The sequence below is a fragment of the Vespa crabro genome, chromosome 2 (assembly GCF_910589235.1).
Source record: "Vespa crabro chromosome 2, iyVesCrab1.2, whole genome shotgun sequence".
Lineage (NCBI taxonomy): Eukaryota > Metazoa > Arthropoda > Insecta > Hymenoptera > Vespidae > Vespa > Vespa crabro.
Window position 1 is genome coordinate 16525627 of NC_060956.1, and position 16998 is coordinate 16542624.

At 31.2% G+C, this 16998-nt stretch overlaps 6 protein-coding genes across 7 annotated transcripts in view; 3 read left to right on the forward strand and 3 right to left on the reverse strand.

Moving 5' to 3' along the window:
* The window catches only part of LOC124421760 (neurogenic locus Notch protein), a 188985-nt gene extending 184472 nt beyond the window's left edge, over positions 1–4513 (reverse strand). The window contains exon 1 of the mRNA XM_046957342.1: positions 3913–4513. Within this exon, the coding sequence (XP_046813298.1) occupies positions 3913–4021 (109 nt within the window). The 5' untranslated portion in view covers positions 4022–4513. The remainder of the gene's footprint in view (positions 1–3912) is intronic.
* Positions 4514–6712: 2199 nt separating this feature from the next.
* Positions 6713–8792, forward strand: LOC124422224. Its single transcript, XM_046958371.1, has 5 exons — positions 6713–6806; positions 8021–8142; positions 8204–8356; positions 8435–8536; positions 8601–8792. Exons 1-5 carry the CDS (start codon positions 6713–6715, stop codon positions 8790–8792), a joined length of 663 nt encoding a protein of 220 aa, XP_046814327.1.
* A 20-nt stretch (positions 8793–8812) lies between these two features.
* LOC124422225 (coiled-coil domain-containing protein 183-like) lies at positions 8813–11732 on the forward strand. The gene is made up of 5 exons (XM_046958373.1): positions 8813–8981; positions 9091–9453; positions 9551–9695; positions 11284–11445; positions 11520–11732. Exons 1-5 carry the CDS (start codon positions 8902–8904, stop codon positions 11730–11732), a joined length of 963 nt encoding a protein of 320 aa, XP_046814329.1. The 5' UTR covers positions 8813–8901.
* A 409-nt stretch (positions 11733–12141) lies between these two features.
* Positions 12142–13928, forward strand: LOC124421815 (RNA 3'-terminal phosphate cyclase-like protein). The gene is made up of 7 exons (XM_046957450.1): positions 12142–12349; positions 12422–12661; positions 12737–12900; positions 13019–13193; positions 13272–13422; positions 13505–13609; positions 13672–13928. The coding sequence occupies exons 1-7, from the start codon at positions 12208–12210 to the stop codon at positions 13814–13816; spliced, it is 1122 nt and encodes a 373-aa protein (XP_046813406.1). The 5' UTR covers positions 12142–12207; the 3' UTR covers positions 13817–13928.
* On the reverse strand, positions 13904–15374 carry LOC124421814 (tRNA-specific adenosine deaminase 1). Its single transcript, XM_046957449.1, has 3 exons — positions 14698–15374; positions 14364–14615; positions 13904–14278 (listed from the first exon to the last, which is right to left on the reverse strand). The coding sequence occupies exons 1-3, from the start codon at positions 15372–15374 to the stop codon at positions 13999–14001; spliced, it is 1209 nt and encodes a 402-aa protein (XP_046813405.1). The 3' UTR covers positions 13904–13998.
* A 79-nt stretch (positions 15375–15453) lies between these two features.
* Positions 15454–16930, reverse strand: LOC124421816 (NADPH-dependent aldo-keto reductase, chloroplastic). Of its 2 annotated transcripts, none has more exons than XM_046957452.1 (6): positions 16877–16930; positions 16545–16625; positions 16345–16452; positions 15950–16236; positions 15669–15870; positions 15454–15593 (listed from the first exon to the last, which is right to left on the reverse strand). In XM_046957452.1, exons 1-6 carry the CDS (start codon positions 16911–16913, stop codon positions 15454–15456), a joined length of 855 nt encoding a protein of 284 aa, XP_046813408.1. In that variant the 5' UTR covers positions 16914–16930. The 2 variants fall into 2 exon arrangements, with proteins under 2 accessions (XP_046813408.1, XP_046813407.1); XM_046957451.1 differs by having other exon boundaries at positions 16769–16928.
* Between the last annotated feature and the right edge of the window lie 68 nt (positions 16931–16998).

The window sequence follows — 16998 nt, forward strand, 5'->3', positions numbered from 1 at the left end:
AAAAAAATATAAGATAGAAGAAGAAGAAGAAGAAAAACGGAGGACGTCGTCTTTGGATGTTGGACATACGGTCAGCTCGAAGGTCCTTGATTATACGCTTTTGCTGCATAGGAGAACGACTAGAAGAAAGAGAAAGAAAGAGAAAAAGAGAGAAAGAGAGAGACAGAGAGAGAAAGAAAGGATAAGACGAATGCAAATGTCCGAGCTTCGTAGATCGGGAATACGCGACAAACTCGCCCGGAAGATATCTCGGCTCTTTTAGTTAGCAGATGCCGCGAGATACCGAGAAGATGCTTCTCTCTTCTTCTCCTTTAGTTTCTTGAAAGTTACTTTCGTAGAGGAAGAAGAATAGAAGACATTACATAGATAGGTTCACGACCGTTTCAGGAAAAAAAAAATAGAGAAAAAAATAAGTTTTGTACCTTACTATTATCCGTACGAGCTATCGATCGATTTGGAAGAGAGAGAGAGAGAGAGAGAGAGAGAGAGAGAGAGAGAGAGAGAGAGAGAGAGAGAGAGAGGAGGGAGAAAGGGAAGGACGCAGATATTTTTCGCGTGCACGCGTGCCGGCACTGCATCCATGCCGGATCGATGAAAGGGAACGGGGAACCGGTTACGGGCCTATCGTGCGCCGGATTCTAAGCCGATTTTTTTCGATTTCGGGATTTTTTTGCCTACGGTCGTAACACTGGGGTCACTTTTTCCAATGTCTATTCACATTTTACCCTTCCTTCAAAAAACTTTTCTTAATGCGAATATAAAGTTAGGGAATAATTTGAATGATGATTAAAATTCACGTAAATAAAATTTCTCGTAGAATATTTTCAACGTAGAATATTTTTTTAATCACATATAAACACAAACAATTTTAACTATCTTTCATTAATATTAATTATTGATTAATAGTTTTATTATTGTACGTAACTGGAACTGATTGTATCTCTTAAACGATTGAAAATAGAAAAAATTGTTATAAGATAAAATTAAATGGAATAAGATGGTATATATATAAGCAAATAATTTCATGCATTTTTGTACATCGATGTATAATAAAAATTCAACTGCATCCCCTTTTTTTTAAATGGAAACTTACATTTTTGATTGCACCATTGAACGCAGTTTTTTAGACTCTATATTTATTTTTTGGACTTCTATATTTAGTTATACCCTAAACTTATACATTAAAAAATTATCATGTGGCTGTATATATATATATATATATATATATATATTTAACGAAATAATAAACAACGAACGATCGTGCAAATATAAAAAATGATCTTTAGACTTTTTTATCAAAGAAACTTTCTACAATTCAAATCAAACTTAATCGATAATCCAAACGATATATATCTAATAAAATATTTCTTATATTTTTCCACATATGATATAACTTACTAATTATAAACAAAACTACGATAACCTTCCGATTGATATTAAATTCTCGAATAATTCTTTTCTCATTTCATTCATTTAATGAAATAATTAAACAATGGTCGTACGGATAAAAATTTTGTATTTTAAATTAAGTATGATCGTTACATAGTAATAATGATATAAGTTAAAAATACGGAATGTATTAATTAGAAACTATGATAGATACAAATTTCTAGATAGATGAATCATCAACAATCGAACCGAATTCCACGTCGATGTACCGAAATTCTCGAGTCGCATCGTCGTCGTTCTCGTTGTCTTCGTCGTTGTCTTTGTCGTCGTTGTCGTTGTCGTCTCTAAGCAATACCTATCTCGCGCGAGACTTCAACGTGTGAAAGGACGTTAAGTCCGGGCAGATCGGTTTCTAAGGAGAGATAGAAGAGAAAGCCTGAGAACGTAAGAGCGGAGAACGTCCGGAGAACCGGCAACGCGCCCCATCCAGAGTATCCTGATGCAAAGTAACAGAAACTCGAGAAACGGACCTCGATCGAGTCCGCGGAATGTTCGAGATAACGATCGAGCTACAACTATTGCATTTACGAGCATGGATGAGATTTAAATATATCGCGAATACCATCGTGATCTCGTGGTATGGTTATAATCTATGGGAATAATTAACAAGAGAAATAAAAATAAGAACATTGATTATAAATTGGATTAAAATATGTACAGTTTTACAAAAATTGCCAATAATAAACGTCATTATATTATTATTTTTATTTATAAAATCGATCGTTCGTATTTCATGAAAATTTCCCGCCAATTTTTGTCGTTACTTTTAAAATCAATAAAAATAATGCTAATTACACGTAAAGAAAATTATATTGATACGAGTTCGATAGATTTTGTTAAATAACGATAATAAGTAATATATCGATAATTTACGAACGCATTCGTCTAATCTCACTAATCGTTCTTTCACTTTCTTCCTTCGAGTTACTGAAAGGAGAATGCGAGTGTTGTTATACACACATATTCCGTGAATGTATTTAAATATACCATAACACATTAGTAATACATTTACTTGTACATATATGTATATACATAGTACATTACTATAATACAAACTAGTCATGGTCATTAAGGTAAAGCGTGGGAATATAATTTATACTTATCTTCGTTATATTGTAGATCTTAATCTACGTGAATTTAACAAGATAACGATGGTTATTTCAACTATCTTCACGCCTTTTTTTAGGGTTAGAATTTCTTTCAATTTGAACATTGTCTTTCAATGAAAATTATCGAATAAATATAATACCAAATCGTTAAAGTAATGTAATTAAATCGTAGAAAAATAAAAGGAGAAAATGGCGACGAAGGAAAAAAAAAGATGAGAGATGAACATGAAAGTAAAATAAAAAAAAAAAAATAAATAAAATAAATAAATAAACATAAATTCGCGTTAAATACGTACTTATTTATTTATATAGGTAAATTGGAAAAGTCGGAGTGATGGAAGCATGCGACTAATGTTTAGGTTGGTATCGAAGGGAGAAGGTTCGATGGCAAGGGCGCGTAGGGCAGACGGCTTCCTGGAAAGCAAGCTCGGACACCTGTCCCTCAGTGGTTGTCAACTTATATATCAAAAGAAGAAATAAAATGAAAGAGGTTAAGAAGAAATGATATGAGAACCACTGCACTGGTAACACCACCACGTGCATCTCCGCATCCGAGTTATCTTCGAAACGTCATTCGCAAACGTGTTGCACGTCATAAGATTTCCCTTGGTCCGATCTACCCTCTCCAACCACCCCCACATCCCTGTCACAAGTGTACAAACAAGTTTTGGCGGGTAAATTTGAAATCTGATTTGCTCAAGATTCTACCAATTACATTTCTCGATATATTATGTTTTCAAACGAGAGAGATGGTTCGAAGATCGAACGATATTCTCGTTCGATTTTATGTCGATAAAGGAGTCCCGTAAGGAAAGAATTTTTGCGAGAGAGGATGCGTATCGAGAGTTCCTTGGGCCGGTCGATATTTTCGAGAAAGGTAGTAGGTAATCGAAGGCAAACGCAGCAATGTCCGACGTTGCTACGGAATACTAATGCGTGATCGGGGAGAGAAAGAGCAAGAAAGCGAGAAAGCGAGAGAGAGAAAGAGAGAGAGAGAGAGAGAGAGAGAGTGAGAGAGAGAAAGAGGGAAAAGGAGAATACTGTACCTTTCTTTGGCTCTTCTTTCTCTCTCTCTCCCCCCCTCTCTCTCTCTCTTTCTTTTTTTCTCTCTATCCATACATCTTTCTTTTTTTCTTTCTCGAGAAAGAGAAAAGAAGTCAAAACGGTATGACGACGCGCCGGCGTCATTGAAACCGACCTGTTGCCTAGCCACCACTTTGCGACCACCTCCCTGCACGCTTTCTCGAAACACTGCGCACACTCGCGAGCTTTTCATATTTTTCGCGGTTTCTTTCTCCGACTAGAAAATAGATAAACACTAACACAACTCACAAAACAATGATATATCACTTACCGGACACATTTGGTAGAAATGAGAAAAGGAGCAACAGCACCGTTGGAAACCACACGCTCCTGCTCGAATTGTAATCCAATTTACGTCGTGGCAGCAGCAGCATCAACATGGTGCCGTCGATTTTATCCACATACGTCGATTAGACACACACTCATCGGGCCTCCTGCGTGCACACACTGACCGAGAGAAGAGAGAGAGAGAAAGAGAAAAAAGAGAGAGAGAGAGAGAGAGAGAGAGAGAGAGAAATACCGATGGAAAAGGAAAATAAGAGAGAAAGAGAGAGAGAGAGAGAGAGAGAGAGAGAGAAAGAGAGAAAGAGAGAAAGAGAAATAAACAGAGAAAGAAGAAATATAGAAAGAAGGAAAGATCGACAGGAATACAAGTTATAGGATAAAGCACACTTCTCTTCACTCGATTATAAGACACGCGTACCACCTCTTGATCCAACGCATCGTTCGTTTCGCTCTTTTCTTATTACTTTCGTTTTACGTCCAAAAACAATCAAGCAGCGACAGTATGTAGCACGTTCGCGCGCACGACAGTACGAGAAAAAAGCATGCGTCGATCGTACACGAACACGACCGCGTCCGAAACACTTCTGGGATCCCCTATTGTTCCCTTAACGCGCTGAAAGTAGTTCCCCGGATGCGCGCGCACCTGCCTCCGGCAGTGTATCCTTACGCTGTGCCGCAATGGCCGGCACCATCGGCCAATCACCATTGGAGTATGCTGGAACGAGCATGTACTACGCTCTACCTTCAGAGTTCTATCTTACTCTCGCGTTTTTTTCGAATTTCGCCACGGTTCGTATTTATCCCTCTTTTGTTGTTGTCTCTTTCTTTTTTCGTTCTTTTCTTTTCTTTTTTTCTCTCTCTTTTTTTTTTCTTTTATATTTTATTTATACCATACGACATATTCCAAGGACATTGAGATAATTTACAATTTGAAGCTTCATTATTTCTCGAGCAAAATGCGAATGTTAATAACATTTATAATATAAGCATAGTTATATTATTAAAATTATTTTTGTTTTAAATAATCGTTTGAATTTCGAGTTAAAATGAGGATAACGAAAGTACGAGCTACTTGTGGATCCTTAATGAATCAAAGCTCATTGTAAAAGATGCGATAGATGCATTAATTATGTATTTCCTGTTACCCTTTCCTTCTTATCGGGACATTGCGTTAATCTCATGTGAACGAGCAAAGAAACATCGTTGATCTAATTGTCTTGCTAACAAGTGCGTTAATTAGCGCACGCGGAGAAAAGATTCTTTAACAAGCGCCGCCTTGCAGCATGGCGATTGCTTTCCGATTACTTTCTATTTCGTTACGTAAAGTCGCGAGAAAGATACGTACGTCGTATTGGAACGAGGAAAACATTTTGTTATCCTATTTCTATGTCAACCATCTGTTAAGAAATTTTTTAAATACCACACTTTTTGACTTTCAAACTCGGTCAAGATTAGAAACGATTTTATAAATGATTTTACTTTCAATACGTAAAAACTTTATTACTCAGTTCGATATAAAATATAAATCCATGTCAAACAGAAAATGTTAATAATTTACAATCTTTTAACTTTCTAGCTTAATCAGTATCAGAAATAATTTTCCAAAAATAACTTGGATTAATTTCGTATATTTCGTAAAAATAAAATGACGAAATTGTTGTTACGCGTTTCGAAGTAAAAAATAAATCCAAGCCAATCATCCATCGACAAATTTCTTAAATATTACACAATTTTAAACTTTCAAGCTCATAAACAGTCAAGATTATAAATGACTTTATATATTGATCACGAATAAATTTTGTACAAATTGAAAACCAATCAGATTTATTTATAACAAATAAAACAATATTACGAAATTTCTGTTGTCCTTTTCAAAAATAAGATATAAATTGTCGTAATTTCAAGGGATTACAGAGCGAGACAGAGGAGACAAACGATTGAAGATATTTTTTTTTCCTCTCCTTTCGGAAATAAAAACTATTGGTGTTACACATCGAAATGTAGGCGCTAGAAAATTCCTACCAGCAGCATGCTGGAGCAAAAGTCGTGAGTGCTGGTAAGATCATTAATTAACCTTCCATCCCTTGATTGCGTGTTAAGCGAAATTCATCGCCGATGTTAACTGCCTCACGGTAAGGCCGGTACCTTAACGAATACAAATGCGAAATTATAATTTCGCAGTCCTCTCTGCGAGTTTCTACAGAGATACCACGAGCCTTTACGAATTGCCTCGCCCTTTGTATATGAAAATATACGCGGTATAGCAATCGTTAGTTCTTATTCTTATCGAAGGCATCGACTTCGTCATCGTAAAATCGTGAATTTGCATTTGTAAGGTCATTCAATGTGTTATTATATCAACGCAAGTAACGGCACACGAGATTCCATTTCATTCAAAAGATTCATCATCTCGTAATATCTCGTATGATCCAGCATAAATAATTCACGTGAATCGGGAGGGAAAAGTTGTAAAAGTAATTTGGAACGATCTATTTTATCCTGTGATACGTATGAACATAATTTATTATTAATTTATGACTCGATGACTTGTTTTCTTGGAACTAGTATGACTTGGCTCCAAAGACGTAATTATCCTATTTTACGAGTTACCTTACCTTTTAATCTACTTTCACTTTGGATATATTTAAATGGTATTTTAGAGTGTTCGTAACGTCAGTTTGGTCAGAGAATCATTGTATCACATTTTACGTCGTTAGGACGACGTATTTTGTTAAATCGATAGTTAGGAACACGTGCGTTTCACTGCGAATCAAACATTCGTAAGTATGTCTGATTCTACACTGGGATCTACCGAAGAAAAGAAACTTCATGATTTGAACAAGAAGATCGTGGAAATTAAAAAGAAGATACAATTGTCAGGTATTAATGATATTAGATTTGTATCAATATATAAAAAATGAGTTCAATGATCGGGGAAAGGATACTTTCCCTCTATCAAGTGTTACAAAAAGAGAAAGAGTTAAAAAAGAAAAAAAAAGAAAAAGAAACAAAAAAAAAACTAAGAAAGAAGATCGTCGATCGAATGGCGGCACTTTATACGAAGACACAGGATGCCGGCAATCGTCGGACGATTATCTTACTTGGAGAGTTTGAAAGAGTGACAATTGGCAGGAAGAGGTTTTTTTCCTCAAACACTTGCTTGGTGTATCGATTATAATACGTTCGATCGACATACACGAACTTTAATTTCCGGATCAATTTCGATGAAATAATAATAATCCATTAAATAATAATTATCTTTTCAATATCACATTTCTTATTTTTATTTCAATTTAATTAAACCACTTTGAACGAAAAAATATTGTTTTATTCGGAGTTAAAAAAAATGAACACGAATCAATTAAAAACATTAATGCAAAATCTAAATATTTTCTTTTTCAATTGTTATTATTAGAAAGACAAAAATAAGATTTAAGAAAAAAAAAAGAAACTTATATTCGAATTTTTAGAAATAAAGATCGAATTATCATATCACTCGTGGCTCTGGAATATAGTTATTTATCTTTTTTTTCTTGTCTTCTCACTTTTTAGACATATACCGCTCGAGTAGTTTCCATCGAGTAGCTATGCTCACCTAGCAAGACGAAGACAACCTGTCATTAGTGAATACCCTCCAGCTAAGCTCTCATCTCTTTTGCAGAAAATGGCAACGACAATTTAATCGTTTTTCGGCGGATTCACAAAGAGAAAAGAATATCCTTCTTTCTCTCTCTCTCTCTCTCTCTCTCTCTCTCTTATGTAGCTTCCTTGTTTCCTTATAGTTAGCTCTGTCGCAAGCGCGCTCTATTATCACGAAATACCCTTTTCAACGATCCTAGACATTCCTTCATCGAAATCCAGGAAATCGTTTCCAACGATACGAATATAAACTCGATAATGTGCAAGAATATTCTTTGATGTAACAACGATGAACGCAAAAAAACATAATTTTAATTTAAGAAATGATTATCTTTCATAATATTCTTTTCGATTAATTTTCTTAATATTATCCATAATGTTTCGAAAGGTATATCTATTAGTACAGTTATTGTTACGATTGGTTAAAAATTCATTATATTTTTTCTTTTTCACAGAGGGACAGAGAAAGGCTAACTTCGAAGAAACAGAGACAAAAAAGCATGAAAATGCAGAAAAAATTATCTCCCTTAGGAAAGATATAAAAGATTTATATGTCGAATATTCTAAAACCAAAAATGTAAGAATTTTATATTAAAACAATTTCAATGCGTATTAATAATAAATCTAACATTTTTAAGAACGACGATGTAGCTGAAAGAACGGCTCGAATTAGTCGTGAAACTTCGGCTGTTGTAAGAAAACATGGCTTGGATGAAGCATTAAAAAAGATCAATGAAGAGAACATACGATTGAGAAAAACGAAAGATTTATTAAAGTATCAATCTGATAAGGTAAGAAATCATTAATTATTATAAATCGACATGATCGTATAGCATTTTTTTTTTTTTTAACCACATTTGTTTCATCAGCAAAGGCAAAGGTTGAAAATATTATTGCAAGAACATAAAGAATTATTAAGAGAAAATAAAAGAAAAATATTTAAAAGAAAATTAGAAGATCCTTTGAGAAAGGTATAAACTTTTTTATTTTATCAAATTAATCATCGATTTGATCGAAACTCTTAATTTTCAATAGAAAACAGAAAGTCTGGAGGTCCAACTTGAGCGAATGAGAATGTTGATAATAAAAGCAAATATAGTTCGAAGAAAATACAAATCCGTACATTGCAAATTGAAACAAAGATCAGTCACTTATGCTTCTTCATTGAAAGAGTTAGAAGATGATATAAAAGAACACGAAAATGAAATTAAACGTTTACGAGTATAATTCATATCTTACAATTAACGAAAATTTAATGAAATATTATATTATCTAAAGTAAATTAATTCGTTACATTCAGGTAGTAAAGGAAGAAGCTATCGAATTGAAATACAGCATGCAAGAAAAACTCATGAAACAAGAAATCGAAATAGTTAATAATAGTAACGAACAAGAGAGTATCATTCAAGATTACAGGTTCGTAATAAAAATATGTTAGATAAAAATATTATATTAAAAAATTATGTGATCTTTTTTATAAAAATTCATATGGATACTTTAGATTTGATTCTATTCGAATTTAAAGGAAACGTGTCAAGGAAAGAAAAAGTGAATTAGAAAGATTAGAAAGAACGATCTTTCCTGTTCGTCTACGAGAGGATTACGATTCTGTACAAGCAATGAATTATGGACAAGATGCAAAGAACGAAATAACAAAGAAAGAATTGACACGATTGGAGGAAGCGTTTGCCAAGCTACGCAATGTTACCGGTGTCTCCATGTCGGAGGACATTTTAAACCGGTTTCTAGGACAACGGACGACCAAAGAGAATCTTCAAAAAATGAGGACCAACATGGAAGATGAAAAAATGGATCTCGACAGAAAAAGACAAGAGTTGTTGAGCGAGATCGAAACTCGAAAATTTACCGAAACAAAAAATGTCGAAGAGTGAGTTTTATTTATAGATATTATTTATGAAATTCACTTTACGAGATTTAAAAAAAAAAAGAAGAAGAAAAAACCAACAACAAACAATTGATTACAGAAACGCTGAAGAGACAGAAAAATTCAATAAAAACATGGAGGAGGAACGTGTCCGTCAGATGAAAGCAGAAACTGAATGCGAACGAATCAGAGAACTTTTAAAGCAAATAACCAAAGTATTAGAAAAATTGTTCGACAAATTGCAAGTGAGTAATAGCTTTTAAAACACGATACTAATTACAAAAGAAATTTCAACATTTTGATTATTAACGAGTAGCATTCTCCGTTTTCTCGATCATAATCTAAACGCCGTAGGCGTACCATGCAACCGGTAAGTTATTATCTTACAGTAATCGCTCATAAATATGTATCGATTGATTGTATTTGAAACAAGTAGAAGCAATACTGAAATTACATTTATTACATTTATACGTGCATGAATTATACGACGTATACGATTTATGTACATTAAAAAACAAAAAAAAGAAAACAAAAAAAAACAAAAAGAAAGAAAGTAAAAAGAAGACATAAAAATTCCAAAGTTTAAAGTTCGATGTGTTACAAGGAAGAATAAAGGTCATTTCAAATACCTTTTATCTTGAACGCGATTTTTCTATCTAAATAATTTAACATTAAAAAGACAAGATCTTTCTAATGTATCCCTTTATAAATTATTCTTAAAGAATGCCGATTTTTTTATCTCGAAATTGAAGAAAATAATCTTTCGAATATCACGACGAGATAGATCGACGGCTAATCATATGCGTATCTCACACGAAGAACGCTTAACATATTCGAAGCACGATTGTAAAACCCTACGAAGAATTAACACGTTGGTCATGAAAGGCATTCCGAAAATCGAATTGACCCTTCGGTATACTCGCATCGAAGTGAAGGTTCGATGGAAATAACGTGTAGATCACTAATTAAATTAGTGAAACCACCTTTAATGACGTCCACTGCTATAAATGGGGTTCTCTTCGTACGTTAGAACCAAACATTTATCCTTTGAGTTTAACATCCTGAAAGTAAGCCTATATATCGAGAACCAATGGATTTTCTTTCGAACTGCTTCCGAGCTGTAATTCTCACCTCGTCGCGATGCATTAACACCTTCGTACTCGATCGAAAACAAATAGTTCGGCAGGGAACAAGTGAAAAATCGAATATTGATTCTATCGATGGTACAAGCTACATACCTGGAAGTTTGACTTGTTAATTCAACTTCAAATTCGTTCGCGCTGTTCGTCTAACCAACGATAGGGTCAATGTATTCTTTAACCTTTAACCCATAGAGATAATACAATATGTATTATATATAAATTTTTAAAAATATATACTTGTATGTAAATTTCATATACGCTTATATCATGATGTAAAATATATCTAAAATCATCGTAAAATATATCATAAAATATGCATTCGATATATTTGCAGAAAAATTTTTATTTTTTTTTTTTTATTTTGAAATAAATAAAGATAATAGCCATGTAATAAGATTCATCTTATATATTTATTGGATTGGCTAATAAATAATGTCATAATATTCAATATTTTATATCTAAATAAAAAAACAACAAATAATATAATAATATACATAACAGAAATAAAAAAACAACGACAATAATAAAATAAACTTTAAAATAAAAATAAAATTTTTAAAATACTAATGTTATTTGTTTAAATATAAAATAGTGCAAATTTCGGCATTAGCCAACCTAATATACGTTTTTTTTTATTTGAATAAATTGCTTGTGTGTATGTGTTCGTACTAACTTTCCTTTCTTTTTATAGAATACAACGGATTCTAATACCATCGTTAAAGAAAATTTAACCATACCTTCTGACTCAACGAAGCTATTATCGTTGTTGAATGAAATTGCTCAAAAACTTACCGATGCTTTTGACAAACAGGACGTGTACTTCGAAATATTTGACAATGTATTAACGGAAAAGGTTAGAATGTTTCAAAAAAATCTTCTTACATCATTTTCAAAAATATATCATAGAATTGTACTCATACCTTATAGCTTGAAACAATGTCTATCACAACTTCGTTAGAAGGCAAAGCTGTACGCGTTGAAAATGTTCCACTCTTTTCGAAATTTCCAACATGGACATCTTCAGCGATACCACTTTCGGAAGACGAAGAAGAAGTGCCAACGAGAAATACTTTGAAAAGACAAGCACAATTATTAGTCGATACAAAAAGTCGAAGAAAAGGACTGGGTTTCAAAAGATAAAATTTTCTCGACTTATTATTATTATTATTATTATTATTATTATTATTATTATTATTATTATTATTATTATTATTATTATTGTTATTATTATTATTATTATTACTATTATTATTATCTATCTATCTTTTTCTCTATTTATTAATGAAATTAATTATACATAGAATTTGTAAATATCGGAACGCCATATTGAATTGCAGTACTGCTTAAGTATTATATATCTCATATAAATTTGAAAATGACTACGCTAATGATGACAAAGTTAATAACTAATATCACTTTTAATAATATTTATTTTATGATACTAACACATTATTTTAAAAAAAAATGTGTGAAAAATTATAATATGTGAAGTATTCAATAGAATAATTAATTAACAACACTTGTAATCGAAGAAAATCAACGAATACTGGTAGAGTCATATTCACTTCCAAATTATAAATGGAATGTTGTGTGTATACATTAATTTGTATTAAATATGCCGGCAAAAATACAAAATAAGGTTTTAATATATGAAGGGTGTAATTATTTAAGATATCGTCTTTTATTATCAACATTGTCAGGAAAACCAGTACGTATTATTAATATTAGAACTAAAGAAGATGATCCTGGATTAAAAGGTTAGATTTGAGGTTATACATGTGTTGTGTGAAATTAAATTGTATACTAATACATAGTATATATTGTTATAGAATATGAGATAAGCTTCATACGTTTATTGGATAAAATTACTAATGGTACTAGAGTAGAATTAAACGAAACGGGTACTTCTTTATATTATAATCCTGGTTTATTAAATGGTGGAGAGCTAGAACATGATTGCAGCTTGCAACGTGGAATTGGATATTATTTAGAAGCTGTCATTATTTTAGGACCTTTTTGTAAAAAACCTATAGATATCAAACTTAGAGGAGTTACGAGTAATACATTGGGTATGTCATTTTTTAAGTGCAAGTATATAACATAGTTTATTTTTTTATGACATTTCTTTTATATATTCTAAACAGATCCATCTGTGGATAGAATTAAAGCAGCATGTATACCATTATTAAAAAGATTTATAGTAGATACAGATATTGAACTTACTATTAAAAAGAGAGGAATGGCACCGTTAGGAGGTGGAGAAATACATTTCAAATGTCCACTTTGTCGTACTCTCAAATCTGTACAGGTAATTTTTATTTTCAAGCATCGTTATATTTTATATAGATATATATCTATATAAAATATATTATTTCAAAATTGATATTATTCTATCTTTTATAAATTTATATATTTATTATTCGTAGCTTCAAAATAGTGGTATGGTAAAACGTATTAGAGGAGTTTCTTGTAGCGTACGTGTTTCACCAGCAATTGCCAATCGTATGGTTGAATCAGCCAAAGGTGTATTGTTAAAATTTTTACCAGATATATACATACATACGGATCACTGTAGAGGTGCAGTTAGTGGCAAATCACCAGGTATTTATCAAACATTATTTAATAAGTTTACATTTTTAATATTTTATGCTGCTATAATATAGATTACACATACATCAGGTTTTGCAATAAGTTTGACAGCTGAAACAACCAATGGTATTTTTCTCAGTGGAGAAGCTTGTTCACCTTTAATGATAACAGGTTCTTTACCTTGTGTACCAGAAGATCTTGGAAAAGAAGCAGCTATGATGTTACTTGATGAAATTTATCGGTAAAAATAAAAAGAATTTATATTCAATCTTTATATTAAAGAAATTAAAATAAATGTTTAAACACACTGTCTGACTTAATAGAAATGGATGTGTGGATTCTCCATTTCAAAGTATGGCAGCAATATTTATGGTACTTGGTAAAAAGGATGTGTCCAAAATTGTAACAGGGCCTTTAACCCAATCAATGTAAGTAGCATATTATTGTAAACAATGTATAATAGACTAATGATTTAATTATATTTGTATAGGATACAATTTTTAAGAGATTTACGAGATTTTCTCGGTACAGTTTTTAAAATTGAGCCTATTAAAGAAGAAGATGAAATAAAGGAGCAAGTAATGTTGACTTGTGTTGGTATAGGTTATACTAATTTGAGTAAACGTACTTTGTAAAATATTTATATTAGAAATATTTTTTAAAATATAGCATTTTTCTAATTTCTAAATTGTAAATATTTTTAAAATCACATAATTCATATAAATATATTCAAATAAATTCACATAAAAATTATTACAAATTGTATATATTATATTCATTACCTACATATATATTTTCAACATATTATACGTTATTTTTACAATATAAAATCTTGCAAGTACAATGGTTTATCTGGCCAAGAAATAAACAATTCTCTCTTCAATTGGTTCCAAGTATTTTGATATTGTACAGACCATTGCTTGCAATCATAATATGTAATTTTCTTTGGATGGAATATATCTGTTTTAATGTTATTATACTTATCACAAATTTTTAAACATGTTTCTAGAAGAGCACGTCTACTAATAAGTAAGTTATGGCCCTTTTTTTTTTTAGTTACTCCTTGCTTTCTGCCTTGTACCGCTATTTCTAAATCACTGTAGATATTTTATGAATTATTACTGCTATTGTTATTATCGTTTACAACAGATTTTTATTTTATATATATATAAAAATATAAACCTGTTTCTCACAGCACACCATATGATACTTGATGGACATGGATTTATTCTTTTTCCTTCTTTTCTCTGAGCAAAAGCAATGTCTGCTTGAAAGATTTTAGGAATATGTAATTTATTACTAAATCTTTTAGATAAACCACGTTCCATGGCTTCTAGTGAGAAAGGGCAGCCCTTACCAATAGTAATACTTTCCAATTTTATTCTTGAAATTAACAATGATAAAAGTGAACCTTGTATTCCAATAATATTCCATCTACAACATTATGATATATCTAATATATAATTATATTCTTTCTTCAGTTAATACATTTCTAGGTAAATTATTTATCACATACTTTGCCATTTTATCTGAACACGATAAACTTAATGTGGGATCTCCTCTACCAGGTTTTGTTCGTAATGGACCAGTTATATGATAATTAGCTCCTGGTAACTTGGGATCTTGATGTTGTTCAGTTTTTAAGCATTTTGCTCCTGTTCTATGTATGTCTGTATTTGTTTCACTAACAGATAATTCTAATGTTATCTTTTCTTTATCATCATGCATTGTCTTTCTAATTTTTGTAGGGCATTCTTCCTCATTTATGTCATCTTTAGGAAGTATAGAACAATCTCCACAAGGACTTTGACTGGAGAAAAAATGAAATGATATGCTAGGATACATTTCTAATTTATTCTCTTTGTTTATGAATAAAATATCACTTTTAAAACCATTTAATACAATATCTATTTGATCGTACAAATAACGTAAAAAGGCACGTCTTGCGAGTATTTCTGCATGAGAATCACTCAATCTAGAACCTCTTTCATGCGGAGCAGTTTTAACCAATTCAGACTCTCCTAAACATTTTGTACCTGTAGCAAGTGATACTACAGACAAAGATTCACATTCTGTTTTCAAAAGGATTCCTGACAATATCGTCCATTCGTTATCTGTTGGTTTCCCACTTTTTTTTAATCCATTATATTTTTCAATACAAAGTTTTGCTACTTTATTCGGAAAATCGTTCATTGTGCTTTTTTAATACTTATAATCGTATTAACTGTTATAATTTATAATTCAATATATTATTTTTATCCGCTTAATTTTATTAATAAACATTTTTTGGATCCCATGCATATTTAATTTGTGGGAGATTTGATAAAATTTTCATTTGTTTTGCATCAATAATAAAATTTAAATTTATATTATCTCGTATATGTTCTTTTTTTACAGCCTTAGGAATGACACCTAAGAGAATTACAAAATAAAATTACTTTATAAATAATATCTGACAATAATTAATATTAATAATAGCATAGTTACCAATGCCTTGTTGTAAAGCCCATTTCAACAATAATCTTGCTGGAGATACATTAAGTTTTGAAGCAATATCATTAACAACAGGATCTTTAAGAAGATTTGTATTGATACTTGTACCTAAAGAGGAATATGCTTGTACATGTATTCCTTCCGCATTACAAAATTTAATTAATTCTTCTTGACGATAATGTGGATGACATTCTACCTGTATATTCAGGATAAAGAAATAAATACATCATATAATGATGAAGTAGTTAGATTAAAAGATATTGCATTTAACATACTTGATTAACTGCAGGTTTTACACCATAATAATTATTCAGTAATTGTTTTAAATGATCTACAGTATAATTAGAAACACCAATAGATCTTATTAAACCTTGTTTATGTAATTCTACTAGTTTTTCCCAGGTACAATCACGCAAATCTTTATTTTGTTGAGAACTTTCAGAAATACGTGCAGCTCCAGGCCAATGTATCAAATATAAATCAATATAAGAAAGACCAAGAGATTTGAGAGATTTTAAAATGGATCGTTGTATACCTTCCGGATCTCCATTTTCAGTAGGTGCTTTATAAAAAAAAAAAAATAAATAAATATAATTTAATATTTAACAATTATTATTACAATATTACTATAAAAAAAAAAGAAAAAACAAAGACTTGTTTGAAATCATACCTAATTTAGTAGTGATAAAGATATCTTCTCTTTTAAGATTATATTTGGGCAATAATTCCTTTAAAGCATCACCAATATCTTCTTCATTCCTATATACTACTGCTGTATCTGAACAATAAGAATCAAATCATATAAAAATATGAGAAATATTAAAATTATTATAAATAAGAAAATGTAAATATATCATTCAATAGACTTACCAATCGATTTAAAACCTACTTTCAAGCTTTCATCAATTACCTCATAAATAGTTTCTTTGCCATGTATTTTATAAGTTCCAACTGAAAATGCAACATACAGCAAATAAAATAATGACTGTAATACAATATATATTTCATGTGTTTTTAAATTTATTGTAGTTGATAAAAAAAAATTTTTTTTAAGTTATCAATATTATTATATCTTATTTTAGAAGCATGCTCACTTCCAATAAGTGGCATACTATAACCACTTGAAAGTTGAATACATTCACTTGCAATACTCATACTTTAATTTGTTTACTAATTATATAAAAAAAGAAATTGTAAATTACATGCAACTGGTTTTAGATACAGTGACCATAGAGTCATGATTTCTTTGATACAATGCTGATTGACAAAGCTTTCTGAAGGTAAAACCAGATGGCGCTCCAATCAACACAGTTTTTTCACGAAA

What these genes read in the sequence shown, in the direction of transcription:
- LOC124422225 (XM_046958373.1), top strand. Translation starts at nt 8,902, where the DNA reads ATGCAAGAAAAACTCATGAAACAAGAAATCGAAATAGTTAATAATAGT. An exon ending in AGTATCATTCAAGATTACAG is followed by an intron (nt 8,982 to 9,090) that starts GTTCGTAATAAA and finishes TCGAATTTAAAG; the next exon opens with GAAACGTGTCAAGGAAAGAA. An exon ending in GAAACAAAAAATGTCGAAGA is followed by an intron (nt 9,454 to 9,550) that starts GTGAGTTTTATT and finishes AATTGATTACAG; the next exon opens with AAACGCTGAAGAGACAGAAA.
- LOC124421816 (XM_046957451.1), bottom strand. Translation starts at nt 16,829, where the DNA reads ATGAGTATTGCAAGTGAATGTATTCAACTTTCAAGTGGTTATAGTATG. An exon ending in AGTAGGTTTTAAATCGATTG is followed by an intron (nt 16,453 to 16,544) that starts GTAAGTCTATTG and finishes CTTATTGTTCAG; the next exon opens with ATACAGCAGTAGTATATAGG. An exon ending in GGCTTTACAACAAGGCATTG is followed by an intron (nt 15,594 to 15,668) that starts GTAACTATGCTA and finishes TAATTCTCTTAG; the next exon opens with GTGTCATTCCTAAGGCTGTA.
- LOC124421815 (XM_046957450.1), top strand. Translation starts at nt 12,208, where the DNA reads ATGCCGGCAAAAATACAAAATAAGGTTTTAATATATGAAGGGTGTAAT. An exon ending in GTACTCTCAAATCTGTACAG is followed by an intron (nt 12,901 to 13,018) that starts GTAATTTTTATT and finishes TATTATTCGTAG; the next exon opens with CTTCAAAATAGTGGTATGGT. An exon ending in AGTTAGTGGCAAATCACCAG is followed by an intron (nt 13,194 to 13,271) that starts GTATTTATCAAA and finishes CACATACATCAG; the next exon opens with GTTTTGCAATAAGTTTGACA.
- LOC124421814 (XM_046957449.1), bottom strand. Translation starts at nt 15,374, where the DNA reads ATGAACGATTTTCCGAATAAAGTAGCAAAACTTTGTATTGAAAAATAT. An exon ending in TGTTCAGATAAAATGGCAAA is followed by an intron (nt 14,616 to 14,697) that starts GTATGTGATAAA and finishes ATAATGTTGTAG; the next exon opens with ATGGAATATTATTGGAATAC. An exon ending in TGGTGTGCTGTGAGAAACAG is followed by an intron (nt 14,279 to 14,363) that starts GTTTATATTTTT and finishes AAATATCTACAG; the next exon opens with TGATTTAGAAATAGCGGTAC.
- LOC124422224 (XM_046958371.1), top strand. Translation starts at nt 6,713, where the DNA reads ATGTCTGATTCTACACTGGGATCTACCGAAGAAAAGAAACTTCATGAT. An exon ending in AAAGAAGATACAATTGTCAG is followed by an intron (nt 6,807 to 8,020) that starts GTATTAATGATA and finishes TCTTTTTCACAG; the next exon opens with AGGGACAGAGAAAGGCTAAC. An exon ending in TAAAGTATCAATCTGATAAG is followed by an intron (nt 8,357 to 8,434) that starts GTAAGAAATCAT and finishes TTGTTTCATCAG; the next exon opens with CAAAGGCAAAGGTTGAAAAT.